The sequence below is a fragment of the Linepithema humile genome, chromosome 8 (assembly GCF_040581485.1).
Source record: "Linepithema humile isolate Giens D197 chromosome 8, Lhum_UNIL_v1.0, whole genome shotgun sequence".
NCBI classification, from domain to species: Eukaryota; Metazoa; Arthropoda; class Insecta; order Hymenoptera; family Formicidae; genus Linepithema; species Linepithema humile.
Genome location: NC_090135.1, coordinates 7544930 through 7570773, shown reverse-complemented (window position 1 = coordinate 7570773; position 25844 = coordinate 7544930). Strand labels below are relative to the sequence as shown.

At 35.7% G+C, this 25844-nt stretch overlaps 5 protein-coding genes across 15 annotated transcripts; 2 read left to right on the top strand and 3 right to left on the bottom strand.

Moving 5' to 3' along the window:
- Positions 1-17: 17 nt before the first annotated feature.
- On the bottom strand, positions 18-3875 carry LOC105670522 (uncharacterized). Its single transcript, XM_012364068.2, has 7 exons — positions 3735-3875; positions 3198-3444; positions 2748-3115; positions 2295-2643; positions 1931-2098; positions 1415-1582; positions 18-1350 (listed from the first exon to the last, which is right to left on the bottom strand). Exons 2-7 carry the CDS (start codon positions 3391-3393, stop codon positions 392-394), a joined length of 2208 nt encoding a protein of 735 aa, XP_012219491.1. The 5' UTR covers positions 3394-3444; positions 3735-3875; the 3' UTR covers positions 18-391.
- Positions 3876-4203: 328 nt separating this feature from the next.
- On the top strand, positions 4204-5865 carry mRpL39 (mitochondrial ribosomal protein L39). The gene is made up of 3 exons (XM_012364079.2): positions 4204-4344; positions 4449-5100; positions 5390-5865. Exons 1-3 carry the CDS (start codon positions 4334-4336, stop codon positions 5729-5731), a joined length of 1005 nt encoding a protein of 334 aa, XP_012219502.1. The 5' UTR covers positions 4204-4333; the 3' UTR covers positions 5732-5865.
- A 246-nt stretch (positions 5866-6111) lies between these two features.
- On the bottom strand, positions 6112-8960 carry LOC105670526 (uncharacterized). Of its 2 annotated transcripts, none has more exons than XM_067360310.1 (7): positions 8359-8960; positions 7844-8059; positions 7504-7698; positions 7239-7344; positions 6942-7139; positions 6457-6677; positions 6112-6352 (listed from the first exon to the last, which is right to left on the bottom strand). In XM_067360310.1, exons 1-7 carry the CDS (start codon positions 8520-8522, stop codon positions 6178-6180), a joined length of 1275 nt encoding a protein of 424 aa, XP_067216411.1. In that variant the 5' UTR covers positions 8523-8960; the 3' UTR covers positions 6112-6177. The 2 variants fall into 2 exon arrangements, with proteins under 2 accessions (XP_067216411.1, XP_067216412.1); XM_067360311.1 differs by having other exon boundaries at positions 7844-8151; positions 8359-8493.
- A 147-nt stretch (positions 8961-9107) lies between these two features.
- On the bottom strand, positions 9108-18025 carry LOC105670527 (chymotrypsinogen A-like). Of its 9 annotated transcripts, XM_067360320.1 has the most exons (6): positions 17575-18025; positions 17022-17280; positions 16685-16830; positions 16283-16554; positions 15611-15789; positions 10897-11066 (listed from the first exon to the last, which is right to left on the bottom strand). In XM_067360320.1, exons 1-6 carry the CDS (start codon positions 17669-17671, stop codon positions 11039-11041), a joined length of 981 nt encoding a protein of 326 aa, XP_067216421.1. In that variant the 5' UTR covers positions 17672-18025; the 3' UTR covers positions 10897-11038. The 9 variants fall into 9 exon arrangements, with proteins under 9 accessions (XP_012219501.1, XP_012219499.1, XP_012219498.1 ...); XM_012364078.2 differs by lacking the exons at positions 15611-15789; positions 16283-16554; positions 16685-16830; positions 17022-17280; positions 17575-18025 and adding exons at positions 9108-10252; positions 10433-10718; positions 13028-13142 and having other exon boundaries at positions 10808-11066; XM_012364076.2 differs by lacking the exons at positions 15611-15789; positions 16283-16554; positions 16685-16830; positions 17022-17280; positions 17575-18025 and adding exons at positions 9108-10252; positions 10433-10718; positions 12487-12634 and having other exon boundaries at positions 10808-11066.
- Positions 18026-19488: 1463 nt separating this feature from the next.
- Positions 19489-22820, top strand: PNPase (polyribonucleotide nucleotidyltransferase 1). Of its 2 annotated transcripts, XM_012364067.2 has the most exons (8): positions 19494-19666; positions 19743-19810; positions 19904-20821; positions 20901-21074; positions 21180-21373; positions 21456-21616; positions 21720-22031; positions 22160-22820. In XM_012364067.2, the coding sequence occupies exons 2-8, from the start codon at positions 19755-19757 to the stop codon at positions 22556-22558; spliced, it is 2214 nt and encodes a 737-aa protein (XP_012219490.1). In that variant the 5' UTR covers positions 19494-19666; positions 19743-19754; the 3' UTR covers positions 22559-22820. The 2 variants fall into 2 exon arrangements, with proteins under 2 accessions (XP_012219489.1, XP_012219490.1); XM_012364066.2 differs by having other exon boundaries at positions 19489-19810.
- Positions 22821-25844: the final 3024 nt, after the last annotated feature.

Below are 25844 nucleotides of genomic sequence, written 5' to 3'. Positions count from 1 at the left end.
ATTATAAAATGGACGACTTTTATAACGTATGCATTTATTTAAAGATATCATCGATGTCCATTTGCGTATGCAAAGATAATTTCATTCGTGGCGCAATTATTGTGACGATAATTTAATTATTGTAAATAAACGATATATATATCAGTGATAATTAAATGATACGCTAAGTTTGTCTATACTTGTAACCGTGTAACTGACTTTAAGAATTGATGAGAAAAATGATGGCTAATAAATTGTTATTGCGTTATTTTCAACGACTTATTGTTCCACTCACAATTTTGAGCTTTCTTATAAAATCAGCAAATCTTTGTGCCATCGCATTAAACACTTGATAATGTATTGTTCATTTTGCTCCAATCCTTTTGCACTCGAAGCGTTGATTTGCTCGAAATCAGCACGGTTTCAGCGTCTCTGTAATTCTGCGTCTCCAATGTACACCGCTCTGCTTTTTTTGGCAGCTGTCTTGAAAATCCTTTGGCATCGTTGATTGATTCGTTGTCTTCGAATCTCCATTATTTGTCGAGTTCTCGATCAAATGTCTCTCTGACTGCTGTGTGGTATGTTTCTTGATTGTGGAGACATAATTAGACCTTTGAAGAGAAGTAGCGCTCAGATCCTCCTTAAGCTCGCTGGAACTTCTTTCTTTTTCAGAAGACTCATCCTTTTTTCCCTCCTCGTTCTGCTTGTCTTTCTCTTTCCTAGTCCTCACAGTTTTCTTTTCGTATGTGTCAGCCACAGGATCCTTGCGTTCTTCCGTTCTCGGTTCACTTTGTGAGGTCGCGGTAGAACTGTGATTTTCTTGTGACGCGAGCTTGTTGTTAGGGTAAGAGTTCACTTTTGAATTTCTGTCCATTAGATAGCTGCGTACAAAATGATTGTGACTACTGGCGCTCTGCGGGTACAGCTTTTCTTCAATTCGGCAGTTAAGCACTGCCGCCTCGGCGATCGGAATCGGCTCCGTGTACGTAAATATCTTTCTATCAGTCTTGTCCTCCAGTCGCCTAATGTTAATGGGTCCATTGATCACCGGCACCGCGTTACTCACCTCGCTAGTGGTCCTGATCACAGGCGTAATATTGCCCATGGAGTCCAGCCGCGAGTTAATCTGATCGCGAGAGTTTGCGAACATCGTAGCGACCTTGCCAGGGCTCTTTGGCTGCGTCCTCTTTGGTTTCTGCCTCTGCCGTTGCTGATTGCTCTTCGTTGAACAATTCCGATCTGCTTCGACCGCTGTCTTGCGCTGTCTCTCGCAATTGGAATCCTCGCTATGGTGGTGTCGGATGTGCCGGTTTAAATTATCTTTGCGTCTGAACAGCGTCTGACAGTATCCGCAAGAGAACGGCTTTTCATCTGAAAGAAACAAGCAAATTTCTTAGTTAAAGAATATTGATTCGTATAATAACGTTTGACGTACCTAAATGGACAGTTAAATGTCGCCTCAGCTCGCTCTTCGACAAAAAAACTCGGTTGCAATTGGCGCAAGAGAACGGTCTTTCCTTCCCGTGAATCCGTTTGTGCCGTATTAATAAAGATTTGTCCTTGAAAGACTTGCTGCATTGATCACACGTGTGCGGTCGTTCGCCTATGCCAAAGATTATTTTATTATACTAGAACAATACAGGCGCGCGCTACGCGCGCGCACTTATTATAGTAATTTAATAATTAAAAAATCTAAATATTTTAATAAATTTTTTTTATTTTAAATAACCGTCAAAATAACCTTCGCTCTCAATCTATCAAACTATCAGAATAATCGCGATAATCAATCAGCGTCGCGGAAAAGCATCAACAATACTTCCGATACATTCGAGTATCGTTCTTTCATGCCGTTTTTTACGAGTGGATAACTGAGATTTCAAATAAAATTTCTGTCAAGTTATATAATTTGCGTGGAATTGAGCAAAAACCACAAGATTTTTTTAACACTTACTTGTATGCGTTCGCATATGACGTTTGAGATTACTTAATATGCGGAAAGACTTGTCGCAGGACTTGCAATTATACGTAGTTGTCGCGTTGTGTATACTTAAGTGATTCTTTAAGTCGTCTCGTTTGCTGTAACGTTTGTTGCATTCGGGACATAGAAACTGCTTCTCCTCTGAAATATTCAATTATAGTTAGATAAATATACGGTGCATGTTCTCTTATTCCAGTTTATAAATAATAAGAAAGAAACAACTTGTGATTATAATCTTTAAAATCAAACTAAGGAATTTTGACTGCTACATTAATCATCATTCATCTTATTTGATTGGTGCGTTATAATTAATCACATAATTCTAAAGTACGCTTACTGCTATGCGAAAACATATGTCTGTTGAGCTTGTTCTGTTGAGGAAACGCCTTTTCGCACAGATTGCATTTATATGGTTTGTATCCTTTATGAACTCTCTCGTGGTACTCGAAGTGAGAGCGCTTTACGAATGTCTTGTCGCAAAAAGTACACTGGTAAGGCTTGATGCCTGTCACGCAAGCGTCGTGATAGCACTTGCCTTTCTTGTTTCGAAAGATCTTACCGCACACGTTGCATTTGTACCTTTCCGGATTACCCGGCAATATCATTATGTGACTACGATCACGACATCTGACATTCTTGTTTTTCTTCACTGCCTCCTCGCTTTTTTCTTCCTGTACCTGATTATCCTGAAAAGACAAAAACATATTTTATTAGTTTAAGTAGCAATCGATACTTTCTTCCATCAGTAAGAATACTAATAAACATTATATTAAAACTTATATTTTCTTACATGCGGATTCTGCAAACTCGCTGTTTTGTCATCATTCTTATTCCTTATTTCGGAATTACTTTCATTCCTTAAGTGGGCGTGGATATTCAATACTACATCATGAGTTTCTATTTTTGGAATGTACACTTTGCCGGAATCATCATTAGTGACTGTGTCATTTGTTGTAGGCTTGTAAGCATCTGTGTTATTGTCGAAAGTTGTAACATTGTCATGATGGGGATTCAACGATCTGCACTCAGTGCCGATTGAATCAGAATGGTTTTCCTTGGACTTAGAATCTTTGTTGATGACCAGCTCTAACGGCAACACAATCTCTTCGCGGGTCGATTTGTTTGCATCGTTTGGCTCTCCATTCATGGAGCATGGCACTTAATACATAATATTAAAATTATTATATAAAACAAAAAATGACTCAAGCTAAGTACAGATTAGAAAAATCTGGCAACTTACCCAAGTAATCCTGAGTGTTGCGTTCGGCTTGACAAATTTTACAACCATGCGCTTCATACACTAAGCACATTCGACACTTGGTATGACCACAACTATCCTTTACGAGTCTTGAGAAAGACGCATTCACAAGCTGTCCACAATTTGGACACTTTTCGCTCATCATAGCGCATTTTTCAAATTCCTTAGGAAATATCATACTCTAATTTCTGCACCATTTAAGGCCTCTGTAGTCACTATTTATACGAATCTGAAAAAAAGTTAATCATATTAGATATTTCATGTATAATAAAATCATATAAATTCTGAACTAATAACTATATAACAATTTAATTAAATAATAATGTTTAGATATCTGACAAGTGAAATTCTAAACTATGATTTAGAATGACATAATGTTATATATCATTGATTAAGCAATAAAATATTGAAATTAAATCATTAAGTTACAATGCTCTATTAAAATTATCCTTGAAAAAAATTTGGTAATAATAAAAATTATACATTTAAACTTTATTTGCACTTTATCTTAATACTCACATGTTTGTATGACATATCATGGTTTCTATTTAATAACAGATGATATACTAATTAATAACAGATGATATATATTTATTTGCATATGTATGTTGCTTTATTTCATACATTTGCAAATCATACTTTATTTACATACTGCCTTCTATAACCTAAACTTAAACTTCCAAAAACACATCTTTCCATTTTTGCACAGCTTTTACAGACTTTTTGGGAATTTTAAGGCACATCACCGTTTCTCTTTATTTGCTAAGATTTAGCACAGTAATTAATTGAAATAAATATATTGACATAACAATACGTTGTTTCGCTATACTTGCGATTACGATTAGTTGCGGTCACTTCGTCGCTTCGCCGCATCATATGATGCGCAAAAACGGCGCACGCAACTCTTAACCTCATTCATATCTCGTTGTTAAAAGCAATAATGTTTACTGTGCATAGCGAAATAAACTTTTGTACGTTTTAATAACGCGTAAATTAATGTTATAGTAATCATCACTTACCTAAAACAACAGTGCTCTCTGAGGAAATAAATGCATATGTCACGTCGTGTAAAACACTAGTCCATTTTATAAATTCAGCATCCTTAACACGCTGTCAACATGTTTCACAAGTATGTATTTTCCTTCCCTGCTATTCTTCTTTTATTCTGAAACAGGAATAAATTTAGATGTTTAATTTCGAGTGCCTAATAATTGACGACACCTCGTATTGCAGATACAAAAAAATCTGTACTACCGGTTTGAGGTTATCAACACAGATCCTGCCATCAAGATGTGCAGGAACATTGTCCAAAGCAGAGGCAAGGAAGCGAAGGAGCCAAATGTTTGATGAGCAGAAACGAAAGCAGCAATCAGAACTAGGTAGAATTCAGAAGGTGGAAGTGAAATACAAGTCTGCAGAGGACGAGGTGGTGATGCAGATGAACCGAAACATTTCCACACCGTACGACTGTGCGAAGCACATTTCTGAGAATATCGCCAAAATGTCTGCCATCGCTCTAGTAGACGACCGTGTCTGGGATATGCACAGACCGTTCACAAACGACTGTGAGTTAGAGATGGTGACTATGAATAGTCCACGAGTACAGATGGTCAACTATGCCTTTTGGCGAACATGTTCGCTGATTCTGGGTGCTGTGGCAGATAGTGCATTCAAAGATAACATAAACGTGCATCTTCACAGCTTTCCCGTTCCCATGATTCATTCTGGTAGCTTTATCTATGATGTGTTTATTGATCTGCCAGATTGGCAGCCAACTGTCTCAGAACTACGTGCTATGTCTGCGCTTTTTGTCAAACTGACGAACCAAGAGTTGCCTTTGGAGAGGCTGGAAGTGCCGTGCAACATCGCCTTGGATATGTTTCAGGTACGGATGGACAATTAGGCAGTTGTAAAATGCAAGTTGAGTTCAGTTGAGTTTAAGGATGCTCTTAAGTGGAATTTACACCAGCTGTTACAGCAGCTATTTCTCTAAAATCACGATAAATTTCAAATTCAGAATAATGGTATACAAATATTAAAACATAACTTTACAAAAAATTACTTTCCTTTGCTGCTATAAAACGTTGATGTGAAACAAATTGATATACTGATTTAAATCGTTCTGTATTTTGAGATTGCTTGTGAAGAGTTTATAGCCTCATCTCTGCTTTCAGGATAATCCCTTCAAATCCGAGCAGATACCCAACATTGCCAAAGGCAATGACGATAACAGAGTGACTTTGTACCGTCTGGGAGATCATGTGGACATTAGCAAAGGTCCTATGGTGGGTAACAGTGGCCTGATGGGACGCGTTACCGTATCAGCCGTGCATAAACTCACGGACGCGTCTGTGGACGGTCTGTACCGCTTTCAGGGCATTGCCTTACCCAAAGGCATTCTGCTTAATCATTTCGCTTACGGTATCCTGGAAAATCGCGCTAAAAAACTAAACACTGCTACGTGGCAGTCTCACGTAGAAGACGAAATGATCAATGTAACGGCGTCTGTGAATTAGCAATATTCATTTCACAATTTATAAGAGTTTTAATGTAAATAAATGCATCCTGCTTTCAGTCATCTACAACATATCGTTCTTTGATTTTTGTTATATTTAAGTAAAAAAAAGGATTGGCCAAAAAAAAAACAAAATCCTTGTGATAGAAGTTGAAAACTAAGTTTTTTCGAAACGTTGAGTCTATTTCTCCTCAATTTGTTTCGATGCTAATTCAATGGATGCAGTAAGCAGTCAGGAACCTTTGCAACAGTTAATTTTATCGATGACAAAAATAAATTATTAGAAAACTATCAGAACTATTAGAATTAGAATATATATCTAGATAAAACGTATGAAATATTATTTTACCTTCGGATACACAACAGTAAAAATCGATCCAATTCCTAAAGATTGTATATTACATATAACAAGGTACACACGACTCAATGACATTGCGAACAATTTATTCAGGGACCGCGCACTTCCCAGGTAAAGAGGGCTGGCAATCTGTTAGCCTTCGACGCAGTACATTTCGTACTCAGCTTCAGGTATAATTCCTGACACGAGTCGGTACTGTAGCCTTCGAATTCGTCGCTCTTCAGATTCGTCTTCACTGCAAGTGGCGCTAATTCAGGCGAACATCTATATAAAATTTTGATTAAAAGAAAGAAACAGTTTTAGCCGAATTAGAAAAATTCTGCAACTCTTTTTGTTTAATGGTTTTTATAATTATTTTTTTGAATTACCGTAATTGTACCCCGATGATTAAATCAAATCGGGGCGACTTGTTGGTTTCCTCTTCGAGTTCTCCGCTGCTATTCTCTGCATTACTGGATCTCGTATGCTTGAATTTATTCTCGTGGGCATACTTGCTCATGTTACCGTAGTAGAAAAATTGTCCGCCGTATTCGCCGTATCCCGAGTACGTGGTGGCCGGCAGCGGTCTTCGAAGTGGTACAAAGGGCGCCTAAAAATGCCTTAGTTTGCGAAAAAAGTGTATCTTCAATTTGAGAAATTATCACTTCTTTATTTTCCCTTCAAGAAGAATTCAATCCAAACTAGGCTGCTTTTTAAAATTTATTTTCAAACAAAATAAACTGCAATTAATATAAAAACTAAATTAAAATAATTGCAGTTTTGAAAAATAAAATCTCAATCTCATTGTTTTTCTAATCGCTATACGCGAGAGGTTTGTGTATCTTGTATAGCAGTTACATTGAGCGGTACAAACCGTCACTCGAAGAATGAGTTTGCGCTCGTAGTGCAACTTGCTTAGGAATAGATGTTTGTTGAAGCTGCCGACCAGCCGGCGCAGTCTCATATACATATAACGCTGCTTGTCCCGCCAACAATTCTCGTTGCTCGCGTTCGGCACTCGTAAGCACGTGAACCACGTGCGTCTCAGAACATACTTGAGCTGCATGCTGACCTGAAAATTAAATAGAACGTATTAATTACATTAACATCTTCGTTTTCCGCGCGAAGGATATCCATTTTTGAGAACAAACAATATCGAAGCATCACTTACCACGGGGTTGCCTGTCCTCGACCAAGTTCTGAAGGATAGCACCTGCCGACCCTCTCCCAGACAGTCCAAAACATCAACAATCTTACATCCCGAAACTAATGCGGATCTATCGGTGATTTTTTTTTATTGATCACTAGATGATTATTTGCGACTTTATTGTTTGATTCGTCGATCAACATAATTAAATTACTCGAGCAGTCGTAAAGAGATACGAGGATTATTGTTCAACGCTAATGAAAAGTTGGCGAAGATAATAAAGGATCACCTGTTCATCCTGCGCTCGGTGACCTTCTCGAAATGGTCCATGAAGTTTTCGCAACTGCGTGTGAAGATCTGCAGATCGACGTAGCTGAGGAGATTCGAGAATTCTTGACAGGATCCCAGAACCGTCTGCAGCAGGCATTTGAGATTGTCGAGGACTCTGCCGCCGTAGAAGCATGAAGTGGGGAAGTCGCGTGATCTTTATATAAATGAAATGAGCAAGAATGGAAAATTTATTGAGATTTTTACTTACATAGTGTTATTGCAGTCTCCTTAAGAAGCAGTTTCGTGTTTAAAATTACAGCAGAATATTCAAAAATATTTGTTTAGAAAAATTTGAGAACCTTGAATGCGTATACCGCCAAGTGACCGCTTTTAACATTCGGTACTGAGACTGAATGAGTTCCAGCGCGTTGAAGATTCTGTTGCACTCCAACAACTCCATGTTAGTCTTTACATTGTTCGTAAGATTCTCCATGCGTTTTATCGCAATCTCCAGCTTGGTGCCAGCTACTAAAAATTCGCTGTTCAACACTGTGGCGGCAATGTCGGAGCAACGTCTGCTTGGGAAATATTAAAAGGAAAAGGGAGAATGGATTCCAGAAAAGCAGAATTTTCTTATACAACAATCCGTAAAATATTTATACGAAACCTACAAAGGAAATTGATCTACAAATTAATGAAAACAAATTATATATAAAAATGTAACAGATTTATAAATTGCAAAAAATTATTTTCATTCGATAATCAAAGTCGCGATTATTTTTCTTTATTCACACATAATAATGTCCTTTTACATTCTTTCTTAAAATAGAACTTATCAAATGTTATTCTTATTTAATTATTAACAATGATATACCTGGAGACTAGACGAATGATGCAAGCAACATCGTGCAAGGATAGCATCCTCAGAATGATGCTCAGGATTTCCAGCGGCAGAGTGTCCAACGTGCACCGCACGCCCATACGTCCTTGCGCATTCTGTCTGCATCGTGAGGACACTCTCCGCCGTTTACCGTTCATTTAGCTTCTTCTGGATTCAATTTCGTTTTCCTGTATTTCGTTCTCCTGTAACGATCGCGACCAATCGCGATCAATTGGAAAGATCATGTGCGTTCTCGCATAGCGATCACGATCGATAAGATTTCCAATTGTGGAAGGACAGAAATTCCCAAAATTTTGCGGAAGTCTTTGCGGGAACGAAAATTCCCGAATTTACATGAAACAAAGGAGCCACCTCATCTCGCGATCTGTCCATTGCGATGAGAGTTTCAGGATATTGAGGACAAAGGAAAAGCTGTAATTCAAAATGGAGAGTTTACTTTAAAAAAAAAAAAAAAAAAAATCCATATAAAAATTACTAAAAAATGTACCAAGATTCCTTCTTTAGACCTTTTGTGAAAGTTGCACAGAATTTTACTGTCGTGTTCATTTAATTACTTTAAATTATCTTATCCTTGATATCAATAATTTGGTAAATTATCTTTGCGTATAATCAGAATATTAGGAAAAATGTCTTTCGAGGTTTTCTCAAAAAATAATCGTAAAAGAAATTGAACCAAAATGAATGCAGATGTGGAGATAAAAGAGTGAAGCAAATACAAGATAATAGCTTCAATGGTTCAAGATTTATTTTTGTTTGACATTTCTCGTGACGTATAGAATAATAAATTGAATATAATTAGCACACTGTTCACATGATTTTGATTTGTCACTGTAAGATCAATCAAGCTTTAGTTATTCACTCTGAAGTTGTTATCTGGTCTCTTTATTTTTGAATCATTATATATATATATGTATATATAATATTCACTGCGATTGCAAATTGCTAAAGTTTCAAAAATTGAAAATTTCTAAGTGCTAAATATTCACAGTTTAAGGGATACAAAGTTACAAGTATATCAAGTTTCATCGACTTTCATCGACATCAAATTCAAATTCAAAGAATCTTAATTATCACGTAGTAAAAGTTTTGAGCTTTCTTTGAAGCCTTGTCATCTTTCAACCCAAAATTTTAAATATTCACTTTTTAAATTTAACCATCCACACCAAGCATTTAAAGTACTAAGAATTTTATCTCTTGAATATTCAAAATTTTGAGGATCTTCTGAGGATATACAATCTCTTTCAAACACCAAAAATTCCAAGAAAATACCATTGATCGAGGAAATCCAACCTTTGACGATTCAAAGTCGAAGGAGTAATAGTAAGCTTTCAAGGCGGCAAAGGCCTTTTCGATTGTTTTACGCGCCAAAGTTCACCGGCATCAGCAAAGTGAACTTGGCTTGATCGATGTTTGTCTCTTCAGCCGCACACGGTCCGATGCTATCCAACAAGCTCTGTATTGCACTCTGATTGCTCGAGTGCTTTCTTTTGACATGTTCGCGACGATGCTTTTCTTCTTTGAATGCTTTATTGCATTGCTCGCAGACATAAGGTCTGGCAGCTTCATGGGAGCGTATATGACCTTCGTAATGACTTTTTCTGACGAATTTCTTACCGCATTGACTGCAATCAAACTGGAAACGGCCTTCGTGAGCGGCCACGTGTGAGCTCAGGGTCCACTTGGTTTTGAAAGTTTTCGAGCAGTAATTGCATCTGATCTTCGAGTCGTTCTTGTCCGCCCTTTTTTTCAACAACAGCATCTCTTCCAGCAGAAATTCATCTTCGGTATCCTTGGGCGTCGAGGATTTATCTTGATTTTCTTGAAGGCTCTTGCTATGTTCCTCAGATTTCAAATCGCTGTTCTTTATCTAAAAAAAAATAATACACAAAATAAAAATATAAAAATAAAATATATGTATTCTTGTGTTTGTTTTAAAAGTTACAAACGTCTTTCTAAATATAAAAAGATATCAGAACAGTGACAAGCTCTAGCGATGTATCGCAAAAGGGTTTGTCAGAATTCAAAGGACGTCAAATAGCTTACTTACTTTGCCATGTGAGGCCACATGAGCTTTGAGTTTATCTTCATCGCTGTATCTCTTCTTACAACGAGGATAGGGACATCCACTCTTGTCCTCTACGCCGCGCAGAAGAGCACGCCGTAGAGTCGCATCACTCGCAGAGTTTTCCATGTCGACCTTTTGGTCGGGCTGATGCAGTTTTTCTTTACGCATTTCGTGCCGAGCTATATGTCGCTTCAGATCGTGTGCCCTGGAGAACGCTCGTCCATAACGCGCGCAAGTGGAAAAGGGACAGCCTTTCGTCCTGTCGTTCCTTGGATTTAAAAAAAAGAAGACATCTTAAAGTTTTTTTAATCCTACATTACAATCCTATGAAAAATCTTGCCCAAGTGTTTCACTTACTTTCGATTAGGATTGGTGGCAGCTGGTCGTTTTGTGTCTTTGCTGCAATCCTTACAATTTTTGTCCACCTTCTGGTTGGCCATTGTGGTCAACTGTGCTGATAACGGTATCACAATGGAGATTGTCTCATTGGATCCAGGCGTGACAATGGGTCCAACGTGAATTGCCGGTGGTGTTGCCAGTGATATACTACTTTCGTTGCTCCTGCTCATCTTGCGAATTGGCACGTCTTTAGAAGAGCGATTTATTAGAATGTAACCTGTAATATATTATTTATCATTATTATTCAGATTTTACATCAATAGTTGCTTTTAGGTTCCATATGCTCTGCTCCAACCACGCCCTAAGTTTGTGGAACAGATGGTCAGAGCAGTCCATAATTATGTGCCACCAGCAATTAAAAAAATACTGTCTATGCTGTATCCTGTTGATACATTTTACCTACAGTCTGACATAATATTGAATTTGATAAGTAACAAAAATGTCATATTTGCTAATAAATCTATAATTAAGATTATTTTCACTAAATAATCCTGATACAAACAGCTCAGCTTATTGTGAATTAATTTGAAGAAAAGATAAATAACAATCAGAAAAATTAATTACAAAACTATAAATAATAATGCATTGATTAATTTATTAATGGCAGATTATTTAATTTAAAATCCACCAGTAAACAATATTTATACCAGGATAAAAAGATATATCTATTTCATATATCTATCATGAATATAAATATCCAATTTAGATAATTTGTTATCCGTAAATTTTGTATTTCCATATTCGAAAATAAACGAAGTAAATGATTGTAATAATTTAATTACGAGCTCGAAATTATCAAGTGAAAAATATGAGGTCATGTGTTTACAAAGTGCCTTGTGTATTCCGTGATTTTCAGTAGTTTAAACCGTGATAGAGATATTGATAGATATAGAAGATCGTCTATTCATGCGCATCTCCCCGAAAAAAAAGAACTTGAAATGGCTAATATATACTCGAAACCGATACAATCTCCAAGGTGCTTGGATTTCGATGTTATGGAAAACAATTTTCATATTCATTGACAATGAAAATTAAAGTAGAGATGCGAAACGCATTGGACACGCAATTCAAGGTGTATTTCCAATATTTTTGGTAAATTTGGGCTTGTTAAAATTTTATTAGTTTCGATTTTCATTACCGGCAAAACCAAAGTATAGTCATAGAAACACGACTGAAGGCGTCACTGATAATTTATTAATATCAAGGCTTTCTCAATCATACATCATAATCGAAAACTTGCGTGTAGAATATGACTCAATAGAAACAATGAGAATATATTAGGGTATCGAGAAGACATTACTGAAATCTCACTGAAACTCACTGATGGCACCTGCGTCAACGATGAAGTTTATCCAGATGAGAAATAAATCACGAAACAAAACGTAAACAAGTACGTTTAAAATTGTCTCATATGACCCAATAAAGATATCGAAAAGAGGGATGATACTAAGCCGACATTAGCGAATGTATCACCGAAGCATCATGGAAGCGTCACTGACGCCGATTACTTCGATTACGAACGCTCGTCTCGATTCTACACACAATGCTATGTCATGTACAGTTTTCGGGAAACAATATGATAATCAAAGAACGTAACAAAAGCGTCACTAACACGTTCGCAGTGATTTCACACTCACAAAATCCGCGCAAACGCGAGACTACGTGGCGATGAAACACTCCTTCGTGGTGCACGCGCGACACCAGGAATGGCCATCTTAAACCCCGAGGCTCGTTTCACTTCCCTGTCGACTAGAAATACTCGTGTCGTTGTGCGCATGTCACGTCGCATTTGGGCGAAAAATTATCTTTTTACTACCTAAGACCCGGTTTTTTAATGATTTTTCTTCCAATTTACTGCATATTTTAAATTAAATTAATCTTTTTTTTCTTATATTATCTGCAATATATAACTATTTTATTTCGTGTGTAAAAAGTGTACAAGCGTAACTAGAAAGAACAGATCAATAAATTTTAAATATTTACATTTATAAATAAATATAAATTTGTACCTACAAATCTATAAAAACTAAATAAATATAATTTAATAAATCTATATATTTATACAGATAAATTTATAAATATATATCGCTCCCGTAAAAATACCGAATTAATTAAATTAAATATGTATCGATACTTCTATTTATTCAATTATTGTATGTATTAATATTGTTATATTACCTGTTGTTTTCTTCGAAATTTTGCGATTTCAGCGAGAAAAAATTAAAAAATCGCGTGTCTTCTGTTTAGCGGCCTAAAATGATGCCATCTAGATAAAATATTTCTCGTTTCTTCTCTCTTCTCTCACCAGCTGGATTTCTCGTTCACTTTCCTCGGCGCGATGAAAGTATGCTACTAATCGTGCATGAAGGTCGAACCGAATATGATAGCGGGAAAAGTCGTGGGAGGCACAGGAAAATGTAGGGAAATGTGCGCGGATTGCGTGCGCAGGCGATGATCCAAAACATACAAACGAATACAGTAGTTATTAGAATGCGTAGGTGAAGCGTAGGAGAAAATGAAATATAGTTACCAAGTTGTCACGCATCCTGGTCATTAATTAGTAATTACATTAGACGTACAGAAAAGATACGATCTTGATTAAATGTAAAGCGTTTTCATAAAGGTTTTGGGTGAAATTTCAACTATTCTGTCATTTTACTAAAACTACTTTTTCGAACTTTTTATTAAGTCTTTGTGCAATGTTTTAAATTCAAATCTTGTTTGTTTTTATCTGTAATGTATTTTTTACTACTATTACTATCTTATTTTTTATTATACAATTGTTTGCAGAATTTTTATTTATAATTCAGTGATAAAAGAAATACAATTTTGCAGATAAAAGAATAATAGATTTCTTGAAAAATGACCCATTTATCTGACAGCTATTTTTATTATCTATTAAATAAATAAAGTAGGACTAGTCATCTCGATACATCACTTCGACGCATAAAGATGAGCGTCGAGTGACATTTCTGATCCATTTTTGTCTTATCCGGTACACACGGCTGTCTTGCAACGTCATTGCGTTATCAGAGCGAAATAGAAATGCATACATAGATATACGCGTTCTGAAAATGGGAAAGAAAAACCATTTGCTATGAAAGAACGGATACCGAGGATATCTGCATTTATATAAGGCGTTGGCGTCCTGAGGAACTACTTCTACTATTGCGTAACTATGTCGAGTGAAGCGCGATAGATCTATCAAACCGTTATATTGCATATCAAATTGAAAACACTACACTTGAAAAAATAGCAATTTCAAGACAGAAGATTACCTGTTGAATTTGCAAATAAGATAGTAATAGTATCTACAGATTAATTGTACAAATCACATTCTGTGTTCTAATTTGCGTTTTATATGTGCATAAAGAAGAGACGCAAGAGAAATTAATACAACACAATAGTATATATGATTGATCAGAAAGTTTCTTCGAATTTTTCGATAATTACGAAGGAACTTTCTAATTAATCCAATATATCTCAGAGATGTTTCTTGCGCACTGTAAATAATGCGTATATTTTAATAATATCCTGAAGATATTTCATTCCAATTTCGTAACGAGTATATAATGAATATTTCAGGTATCCTGTATACCGCCTTATCATATTATGTACATCAACTTTAGACATTCTCTCAATAGTTATCGGAGATATTTGTTCCCCGACAATATTGGAATACTGGAATGCACTCGCGTAGAGAGACAATGCACGCACTAAATGCCGCGCATCTGTAATTAATAATTAAGGCTAATTAAGGCTTCCCCCTGTAACCGAATGTACTCTCACGGTATGTCGCGTGTACCCTTGGCACGTGAATCGATATCTCTAACTTTGTTATCTATACAACGCACGTTGCGCATTATTAAAGCGCGCCGTGTCCTATCCAGCGGAACAAACCGTTGTATCATAACTGTGTCGCTCTCTCAACGCGGATGAAGCCGCGAACATAATGGAATCAAGTTTTTTTTTTTTTTCTTCAGAAATTTTAAGGACACTTCTGAGGAATTCGATTTGACAAATCGCACGTCTGCTCGATTATCGTTTCTCAATAATTTCGAGCAAAATAGAAATTCGTGTTTCACCGATGTAATTTGAGCGATTTAAAATAAGATTATCTCGCCTTTTCCAGCTGAATGAACAACTGTGAAAGTTTTAACTAGCAACATTTTAACTGATCAATGTTCCAGAAAGAAGTTCCTCACAAGTTTCAGAACTTATCATCCTGTTTGCTTTGATTCCGACGTTCATCCGACCGAGTCATTTACGAGAATGGTTATAATTATAGATTGTAAATAAATAAAGCAAATTTATTACGAGCAACAAGTGCGAGAAGCGCTCATACGAATATCTTCAGCTTTCTATCATGCATTTATTATCTGTAATATCCGATTCGATATGACCTATATACATATACTTGATTGTAACAATTTTGTCTTCACGGACCTTTTGAATCGATATTTGTTCGTTGATTTTTTTCTTATTCATATCGTTAAAATTCAATAAAAGTTTTCTCTTTCCTCGAATGTATATCATAAATTTGCAAACAACGCAAATGTGAAGCAGGAGGGGATTATTCTACACCGTATGTGCAACATGTAAAATAAATAAAATTAATTCCTATGCAGTATAAAATGAACATACCTACTGTACAATATACAACACAAAAGTGCAAACGCAGTACTATATACAAACACGAGGAACTCTGTATAAACTGTACAACAACAATAATTACAATATATTTACACAAGTGAGTTTTACCGCTGCTCGTTGTCGTCGTCAGCGTCGATCGTCTTGTTAATCCAGTTCAGGTAGTGCTGTATCTTGGTGTACACATCCGGGTAGCCTGGTCTGGCACAGCCGGAGCCGAAGGATGTGACGCCGACCAGCTGCCACACTCCGTCGGCGCGACGACATTGCAGAGGTCCTCCGGAGTCACCCTGAAAATAAAAAGAATCGGAATCAGTATGATGCTACTTGGAGCATATTTGATGTTAACTGACGAAGTTCGCTGCAGCATAAAATATATTTTGTCAGCAAAACATCTCTTTTTTTTTATACGCTTATGCGCGCCTTCGCACGCACGTTTAAAATTTCTTATTTTGAATCGAAGGCCAATGTGTAAACACGTGAATCTTCGTAACGCGCTTTTTGCGCTGTTAGTTGCGCGATCGATTTTACCGCGAGAAAGTGCACGAGCGGCGTGTAATTAACAGTAAATTGGCGCTTTCAGATAATAAAACGTGTCCGCGAGCGGTTCATTTTACACTCGATAACTCGCGTTTATTAACGCGTTCACACTTGTTAATGAGTTAGACAGGCTGTACCATATTTCGCAGGAAAGCATTCCGCGTTTTTCATTTTCCACACACGTAACACAATTCTTTTTGAGAAACGTTACAAATTTATTGGCAAAAGAAAAATGGCATTCACCACGCAACTTCCGGAAGAACCGTCGGTGTGGCCAGCGCAAAGATGACCGTTTTTGATAGGCACAGAAGTGCCGTAGGCTTGCAGGCATTCCTCGAGATTCAGAAGAGGAACGCTGGCTTCTAGAAGGGCGGTAGAGAGCGAAGGCGAAGGGCCGTATCTGCCCCAGCCGGAGGCTATGCATTGTCCTTCGTCAAGATTCTCTTCGGGGTCGGGAAGACAGATAGTGCGGACGACTTTGGATAAGGGCGCCGGCCTGGCGAGTTTCATTAAGGCTGCAACGACGAAATTCAGGACTCTAGGAGCTTTGAATTTTTTAGATTTCTTGAAGAAACGAGAGATTTAGCGTAAGCCGAATAATTAAGTTTAACGAAAGAGTTGATGGAATTAGTATAACAAGCTCACCTATATCGTGCACATAATTGTTAAATCTCTCGTGGAGAATCACTTTTTCGACGGGCAACCGAGCGGATCCACGTCCACCCGAGTCTAATTCCCATTCGCCCACCACTGCTGTCCACAATGCACCGATCGGCAAATTGAACAGCTCGCTGAAGCAAATATTTATTTAAGAAACATAAAATGTGAATTAAAAATATGAAATATGTAGCAGGCACCGGAATTGAAAACATTTTGAGCCAAAGAACTCGATGAAGGAGAAAAATAACATCGTCGAAGAATTGTAACAGTTTTAGGAAAATTGCACTGCGCGTTTTTCGAAACTCCGTAAAATCGAACTCACTTGTGAATGCAATGAGCGGCGGTAATCACCCATTTAGGATCGATCAGCACACCGCCGCACCAGTGACCGATAAAGCCGAGTTTCGGGTGTAGTAGCTGAAGAGACACCTGCCAAGGCCAAGCACCCCTTCTACTAGGCTTGCCGTTGAAAATACGGCCGGTGGTGGTGATGATTGTCGAGTATAAGGTGCTGTCTTTCAGCACTCTCGGCGATACAATCGATCGCGGCTGCCTTTGAGATGCTGCGGGACATCCGCACTCTGTTATTCAAAGCCCCTCGTATTAGTTTAATGCCTTTAATCGCGAATTACAATTTTGAACTTGGAAGTTGCAGTTTAGAATGAAGGTTTCTCATAATTGTAACAAAACTTTAATTTTTAAATTCAAAATTATAATTCGCGATTATAATGTGATTGTAAAATGTAATGTAATAAAACTCTACGTAGCTAAACACGATCCCAAGAGTACAATGCTCAAAATTTGGAAGATTATGCGGGAAAAGCGTGAAGGAAATCCCGGCAAGATGAATATCTTAACATCGAAGAGTTACTCACTGGAATGATTTTCTCCAACGATTCTTATCATAGCACACTGGACCTCCGCCAGAACGACCACCAGCAGAACAATCAAATTGCCGCGGAGACGACACATCGCCAGCGAAATCGAGAATCGCCCGCGCTGGATTACCGCTCCGATCACCACGATCTATGGATCCGCATAGCCCGACTAGCTTCGGCGACACCGATCGATCCTCGAGTAGGATTAGCGCGACGCGAAGAGCGGATCCTTCGGCACGAGACGATCTCGAAGAAAGTGATCGTCGGATGGTGCAAGAGGGGGGAAAAGTGAGTGACGATGTGGTCCAGCAGATGCTGAAGAACGTGAAGAATGTTTGGGATCACTATTGTGATTTATAGAACAAGATTTCAACGTAGATCTTGACAGCTGAAGATTTCTCAATCTTGAAAACGTTTTGATTGAGTAAAACGAATTGATGGCTTTCGCTTTTAGAAATCCATGATGATCCTTGACACTGGCGTTGGCTCGTGCTGATTGGAAATTTATTTCCGCCAAACTTTGAAATCGCATGTTCCCGCAAACATCGATTTTTTTAAAATAAACTTCCAGACTTTGTATTCCTAAATTTGCCTGGAGACTTTAATTATTTAAACCTGCGATCGGATCGTGTTGGATTCATGGAGATATAAACTTCGGAGACAACGAATTGATTTCTACAGACTGATTCTAAAAGAAAAATCGACATCTGTTTGTTGCATACGAAGGCATACAAAGCGAAAATTTCCCTCTCGTAGAAGCTCGAATGGAAATCGACTGAAAGAAATCCTTGCAACATCAAGAGTCGCGGCAAAAAATCGCCGAAGCGAATCGAGTAAAAAAGGAGAAGGTGAGAAACTTTCTCTTGCTTTGCCAGTAGACAAAGTTTTCGCAGGATTATTCGAATTCGGAGAACTTTCTTCCTTGGCAAGGATATCCGCCGTCGTGTATGTAGAATCATATATACGAGAAATCGGGCACGTCGTAACTAGCGATCAGATTAATTGCGGGAAGAAACTAAAGCAACGGAGGTACAATTCAAGTCTCTCTCTGCCTCTCTATCTTTTTCTCTTTCTCTCTCTTTCTCTGCCCGAAGCTCGTATGAACGCTCGAACGAGGCGACGACTTTCGAGAGCGAATCATTCTACTCGCGCAAGTTGAGAGAAATGCGGTCGATATAATGATATAATCGCTAAGACGATAATCCTCTGTTCTGATTCGCGCTGTTATTAGATTGCAGGACATCGCGTTGAAGAATTCATAAACATGTAATTGGAGATTCGTAATGATATCCTAATAATAGTGTAAGAATATCTGATTGCAATTTCCAATAAATATCTAATAAGAAGACAGTTTATCACGGCTCTTATAATATGTCACAATAAAATAATGTGAATGAAAATAATCGAATAAAACACTTATTGCATTTTCATCTCGGAGGATATTAGCATATATCCTTATCGCAAAGATGGTCTATTTAATTCCAGATATATAATTAACAAATAATTAATCATCTCGAGTTAATATACATATATCGATTAATTGTAGACATTTCAGAAACCTTTCAAGATATATTTGCAGAATTTCTTTGAGATTTTAATATCCAGAATCTTTGGAGAATTTATCAAGGCATTATCTTGTGTTAAAAATAAAAGAATGCATTACGCGAATGTATCTGACTTCCTGAAAATAAAAATAGAACGAGAAAGTAAAATTCTGCATTTGAAATCTGAGAGAAAAAAAGGAAAAGGTGTATCTTTTGTTTTTCTTGAAGTGCTAACAATAAGTGAGATTTGAGTCTAAGCGGGTTCAAGTATCTGTTGAGTAGGTGAGATATTCGCTGTAGGTAAGTAAGATATTCGTTGAAAAAGGTTTGGGTCTTTGTTAAACGAGGTTCGAATCATTGCTAAATGAGGGTTTAAATCTCTGCTAAATAAATACGGTGATTGCATGCGCTGCGCCATGCGCCTAGACTAGACACCAATCAGTAAACTCACATGCTCGCACATGTTCGGTCGAATATTATTCAAGTCCACTCTCTCGGAAAACCGCTGGAATACAGCCAAAGATGATAGTATTCACAAGTTCTAGGTTAGTGCGATATCGCAAGTTAGTGCTTTTGGCTTGCAAAAATACATGTAAAAATGAAAATATTTGTTATATTAAGTTTGTTAGACGAATGTCAGCAGCAAGTCAAACGCACCTAGGTACAGAAATCGTCACGTTATCAGATGGGTATGAATAATTTTTGTATATTCTAATTTATATTATTAAGAAGTAGGATATGTTTTATGCCTTCAATTTATTAACATAGTTTTATTAATCTAGGAAGCAGCTCAGTTTGTCTACAGGCAAATATGCACGTTTTGCTGATGGTAGTGCAATTGTGTCTCTGGGAGATACTTCTGTTATGGTCACAGCAGTTTGCAAAGACCAGCTATCATCCAACTCTTCATTCCTTCCACTCATCGTGGACTATAGACAAAAAGCAGCTGCAGCTGCTCGCATACCAACTAATTTCTTACGGAGAGAACTTGGACCGACTGAACATGAAATTCTTACAAGCAGAGTCATTGATCGGTCTATAAGGCCACTATTCCCAGAAAATTTCTACTTTGATACTCATATAATGTGTAACATGCTAGCAATTGATAGTGCCAACGATCCTGATGTGATTGCCATTAATGCTGCATCTGCAGCTCTTAGCGTTTCTAATATCCCATGGAATGGCCCTGTGGGTGCAGTTAGAATTGGAATGATTGATAATGACATTATAATCTATCCTACAAGACGACAACTTCAAAATAGTATATTAAATTTAATTATCACTGCAACTAAAAATAACTTAATAGTTATGATGGAAGGTTCAGCCAATGAGATATTGGATCAGGACTTGCGGAAGGCAATAAAGCTTGGTGTAAAAGAATGCCAAAGCATTGTAGCTTCAATAACAAATTTGCAAAAGACGTGTGGCAAAACGAAAAGAAAAATTGAAACTGACAGACAGCAGGATGTTAGTCTGATCAACTCTGTGAAAGAACTCTCAGAGGCAAAATTACAAGATATATTTTCAGATTATACGCATGATAAGATATCAAGAGATAATGCAGTTAAGGATCTTAGAAATAATGTTATTAAAACATTGCAAGATGATAATGCAGATTTAGATGTTAGATCAGCAGAAAATATTTTTGGAAAAATTATAAAAGATGTTTTCAGGACACTAATTTTAGAAAAGGACGTCAGGTATTTGCTTGTGAGAATATTGTAGTCTATTACTGATCTTTAAACAATTATCCAAATATTTAAACTTAATAATTTGCAGATGCGATGGTCGTTTATTGAATGGCTTACGTGACATATCGTGTCAAGTAAATCTTTTTAATCCTCTGCATGGCTCGGCTGTGTTTCAAAGGGGACAAACTCAGGTAATGTGTACTGTGACTTTGGATTCTTTAGAAAGTGCACTCAAGATGGACCCTATTTCAATGCTAATTAGGTACCTATATTTATATTTAAGAAGCTGTTGATCCATAAGATATAAAAAATTACAAAAAAGAAAGCTTTGCAGAGAAAATTAATATATGACAAATGTTTATTTTAGCGGTGTGAAGGAAAAGAATTTTTTTCTTCATTATGAATTTCCACCTTATGCAACTAACGAAATAGGATCCACAGGTCGATTGGGTCGACGAGAGATAGGACATGGTGCCTTAGCAGAAAAAGCTCTACGACCAGTTCTTCCAAAGGATTATCCTTTTACCATAAGACTAACTAGTCAAGTTTTAGAATCAAATGGTGAGATAGCTGATTATTGATTGTAATAATAATACATTGGAAATTTTAAAGATTAAATTAATGGTTTGTATTATAAAAATAGGTTCGTCTTCAATGGCTACTGTTTGTGGTGGGAGCTTAGCATTGCTTGATGCAGGCATTCCAGTATCTTCGCCAGTAGCAGGTGTTGCTATGGGTCTTGTGACTAAATATAATACAACGAACACGAATATTGAGGAGTATAAAATATTGACTGACATATTGGTAAGTCAAGTTGGATTGATTTAGTTTAGCTACTTCGGTTTAGATTCAAATTAACATTTAGCTAGATAATTTTGATGACAATAAACTTTCTTTCTGCCTGCAGGGAATTGAAGATTATCTTGGGGACATGGATTTTAAAATAGCGGCTACCAAGCGGGGATTTACCGCTTTGCAGGCTGATGTAAAAATACCAGGAGTTCCGATAAAAATCATAATGGAGTGTATACATCAATCATTTAGTGCTAAATCGGAAATCTTTAAAATCATGAATCAAACTATACAAACTATACCAAAAATGAAGAAGGATAAGATGCCAGTAGTTGATAATTTAGAAATTTCTGTTTATCAAAGAGGAAAATTTCTTGGAGTCGGTGGGATGAATCTGAAGAAAATATTTCTAGAAACTGGAGTGCATGTAAGATCACTTTTTAATATAATTAGAAAAAAACTTTCATATGCAATGACTTAAAATTATTAAATTGTTTTATCACAGTCATTATAATTCGGAATATGCTAATTCTTTATTTTAATATTGCTCTTCAGATATATCCGCACGATGAGAACACCTATTCTATATTTGCGCCAAACAAAGATGCCATGACTCAGGCTAAGGAAATGATAGAAAAAATCTTGCAAAAAGATCGCGAACCGACCTTAGAATTCGGTGCAATTTATACCGCGAAAATAATGGAAATTCGGGAAACTGGAGTCATGGTAACATTATATTCTAACATGATGCCAGTATTATTGCCCAACTCACAATTGGATCAACGCAAGATTCATCATCCCAGTGCTCTGGGACTTGAAATTGGTCAAGAGATACAGGTCAAATACTTTGGACGAGATCCAGTGTCCGGACAAATTAGAATATCGCGAAAGGTGCTACAAGAACCGATCACGATTTCGAGAACTCTTCATCGCGATAATACGGAAACAACGTGAAAATCGTATATATATATATATAGCGAAAGCTATATTATATAAACCGTCAAGTTTTGAATCGACATATAACATACACATGTCAATCATTCATGCTGTGAAAAAATAATATACATTTTCTGTAAATTTTCCCGTCGATATTCTGCAAAAAGCGGATATCATTTTTATATATTTGTTGATTCCAATTGTATATATCTATTGGATGTTACATTTTTGTACAATATATCATTATTGGAAATAGAAACAAAAATATCGAAAATGGAAACATTTAATATTTTATTTGGCGTTTTATTTACTCTAGCCTCGTGCATTGCCGTCGATGCATAATTACTTATAGCAGTTTCATAGAATATACAAGTGTAAATTATAAAACATCAAGTTCCTTTATCAGTTATAATGTAGCAAATACTTTACAAATTTTATTCTCGACATAATGTAATTGTCTTTAAAAACTGCTAAGATGATAATTGGCCAATTCACGTGAATATGCCGCATCTTTGAAGATATAACAAATAAATGAATAACTTTTGACGGATGCTTCCAGTACATCATACTTCATATATTTTCTCGAGTATGCATTTTTAGTCATATGAGAACTGATATGGCAGGACGTTTATTTTATCGCTGTGTGTGCAAACGAAGTTCTACGTTTACACTTAGTATCATGGTCAGTGCGATGTTCTTTGAGACAGCTTACGACCAAGCTTGCGAATATATATTCGAAACTGTCAATCATGGAGTATGTTATTAAATTTATTACAATAAATATTACGCGTTACAAATACATATCGTAAAAATATCTTTAAATGGATTCTGTAGTTTTTCATATATATTTTTCTATACTTTTAGATATTATATATTATATATAGATGTAAGAAGTTATATTAAAATTAGTAAAATAAATTTATTTAATATTTTTTATAGAGGCTGTGGAAACATATAAAGCATCGCTATGAGACATTAACTACGGAAACTCGATATACACATAGCGAGGAATTAAAATCTTCCACTGATAATCAAAAAGATCATTAATATTGTTTATTACAATGCATAGACATGCGTAGCCAAGATAATAATGTTAATCTAATATTTTGCATAATAAATTATCATTTATTTTGTCTGAAAATTGCCTGTAGCTCCTAATTATATAATTATATAAAATAAGAAATAAAAGTAATACGCATAAAGTGACACTGGAAAGTGTCTAAAGTAAATTGCTGTTTGCAATAAATAAATAGAACGAAATGAATTAAACGTCGTTTTGTAGAGGAAATCCATTAATTTTATTACATATAATATGAAAGAGATGTATGATAATTAAGTAATTAAAATAAACATTATAAAATGTTACAAATTCTGGGTGCATCAATGATAAATATTTTCAGAGCAGATTGTCTATCAGAAAACACTGATAAGCTGAAAGAGTTTTCAAAATTGAGCTTTTTTTGTCGATTCTGATAGACAACACTTCGAAAATATTTTGCTATTTATCATTGCGCCCAGATAGATCTATAGCACTTTTTATGGTGTTTAATTTAATTATTTGATTATTATATCCTTTTTCCATGCTACATGAAATAAAATTGATAAATTTCCTGTACAAAACAACGTTTAATTTATTTTGTCTGTTCGTTGCAAAGTAATAATAATTTATTTTAGACACCTTTTCAATTCACCCTCTATATTTATTAAAAATTCGTTCAAATTTTAAAACGTTTTTTGAAAACATCAAGAAATATCTCTTTAGGAAGTTTTCTAATATAAAATATTTATTTAGTTTAATTAAGAAGTGGATTTCTATTTATTCTATAAATGCTTACTACGTACAAATATATCGTCTGTTAGCGATAACTTTTAATCTTTAATCCCGAAAAAATTTGGGTATATATAAACGATATTAACATAACACAAACAAAAAATGCTTACTACATACAAATATATCGCCTGCTAGCGATAACTTTTAATCTTTAATCCCGACAAAATTTGGTTATATATAAATAACTATAACATAAACAAAATCTAAACTTAGGCGACGTGACTATAAATGCAGGCTGTTGCTCAGGAAGTGCATCTTTTGCAAGAGAAGTGCGCAGTGAGTTAATAGTAACATAATTTAGAAGTCATTATTTCCGAAAAGAATAAGCAAGTGAAAAAAATGGTAAGTTTTACTTTTATATTATTTTTGGAAAGTTATTCGAATTTCATGTATGTTACGCAAATGTCAAAAATAAGAATAAAAATTGATCTTAAGAATATAGATCCAGAACTACGAAATTATAAATGTTTTGTGTTCATTTATCTATAATAAAATTTGACATCATGGTTTGGAAATTTCTTAATTTTTAATTTAATATGTGATTGTTTATGAAAAAATGTATATAACATAAAAAAATAAAAACATGTAAAAAAGATCAAATAATCATATTTTTGTTAAAAAATCGATTACAAAATAATGAAGCTTACACGTCTAATTTTCAATGCCTTATACTATTCCATGCATTAATTTTATATAAATTATATAATATCAATATAAATTATAATTTCAGTATAATTTTAATATCATATCATTTCTTATTGTGCTTACAGATTAAATATATAATACTACTTGCATTACTGCTGCTACCGTGTGCAGATTTAAAAGAATCTATTAAATTTATTTCAACAAACGGAAATGTTGAAAACGAAAAATATGAAATAAAAATCATAAAAAAAGAAGATACAAAATGCGAAAATTTGGAAACGCTGAATTTAGAAGAAATGAATTTAAGGTTTATAAAAGAAAATATCATCCAGTGCAACGGGATAAGACACATAAATTTGCAAAAAAATCTGTTAGAAGAAATACCGAACCTGACGTTAAGGAATGTACCATACTTACATTGTTTAAATATGTCAAACAATTATATTAATCTTTATAATATATTATATTTACAACATCAATATCTAAACGTATTAGACATAAGTTATCAAAATACGCCCAATGAATATGAAAATATGGTTGTTATAGACGATATAGATGAAGAATATACAAGAGAAACAGAAGATATGTACCAATCCCTGGTATTCAACAGTACTGGTATATCTTTACCAAATTTAAAATATTTAGATGTAAGCGGAAACCATATATCAGCCATAGCTCACGATTTTAAAATTTCATTTCCCCAACTGATTCATCTATTCTTAATCAATATTAATGCGTTTACAATAGACGAACAATTTTTTCACAAAATCCCGAACTCACTACGTTTCCTACATTTGGAAAATAATAAATTAATAAATTTGAAACTAA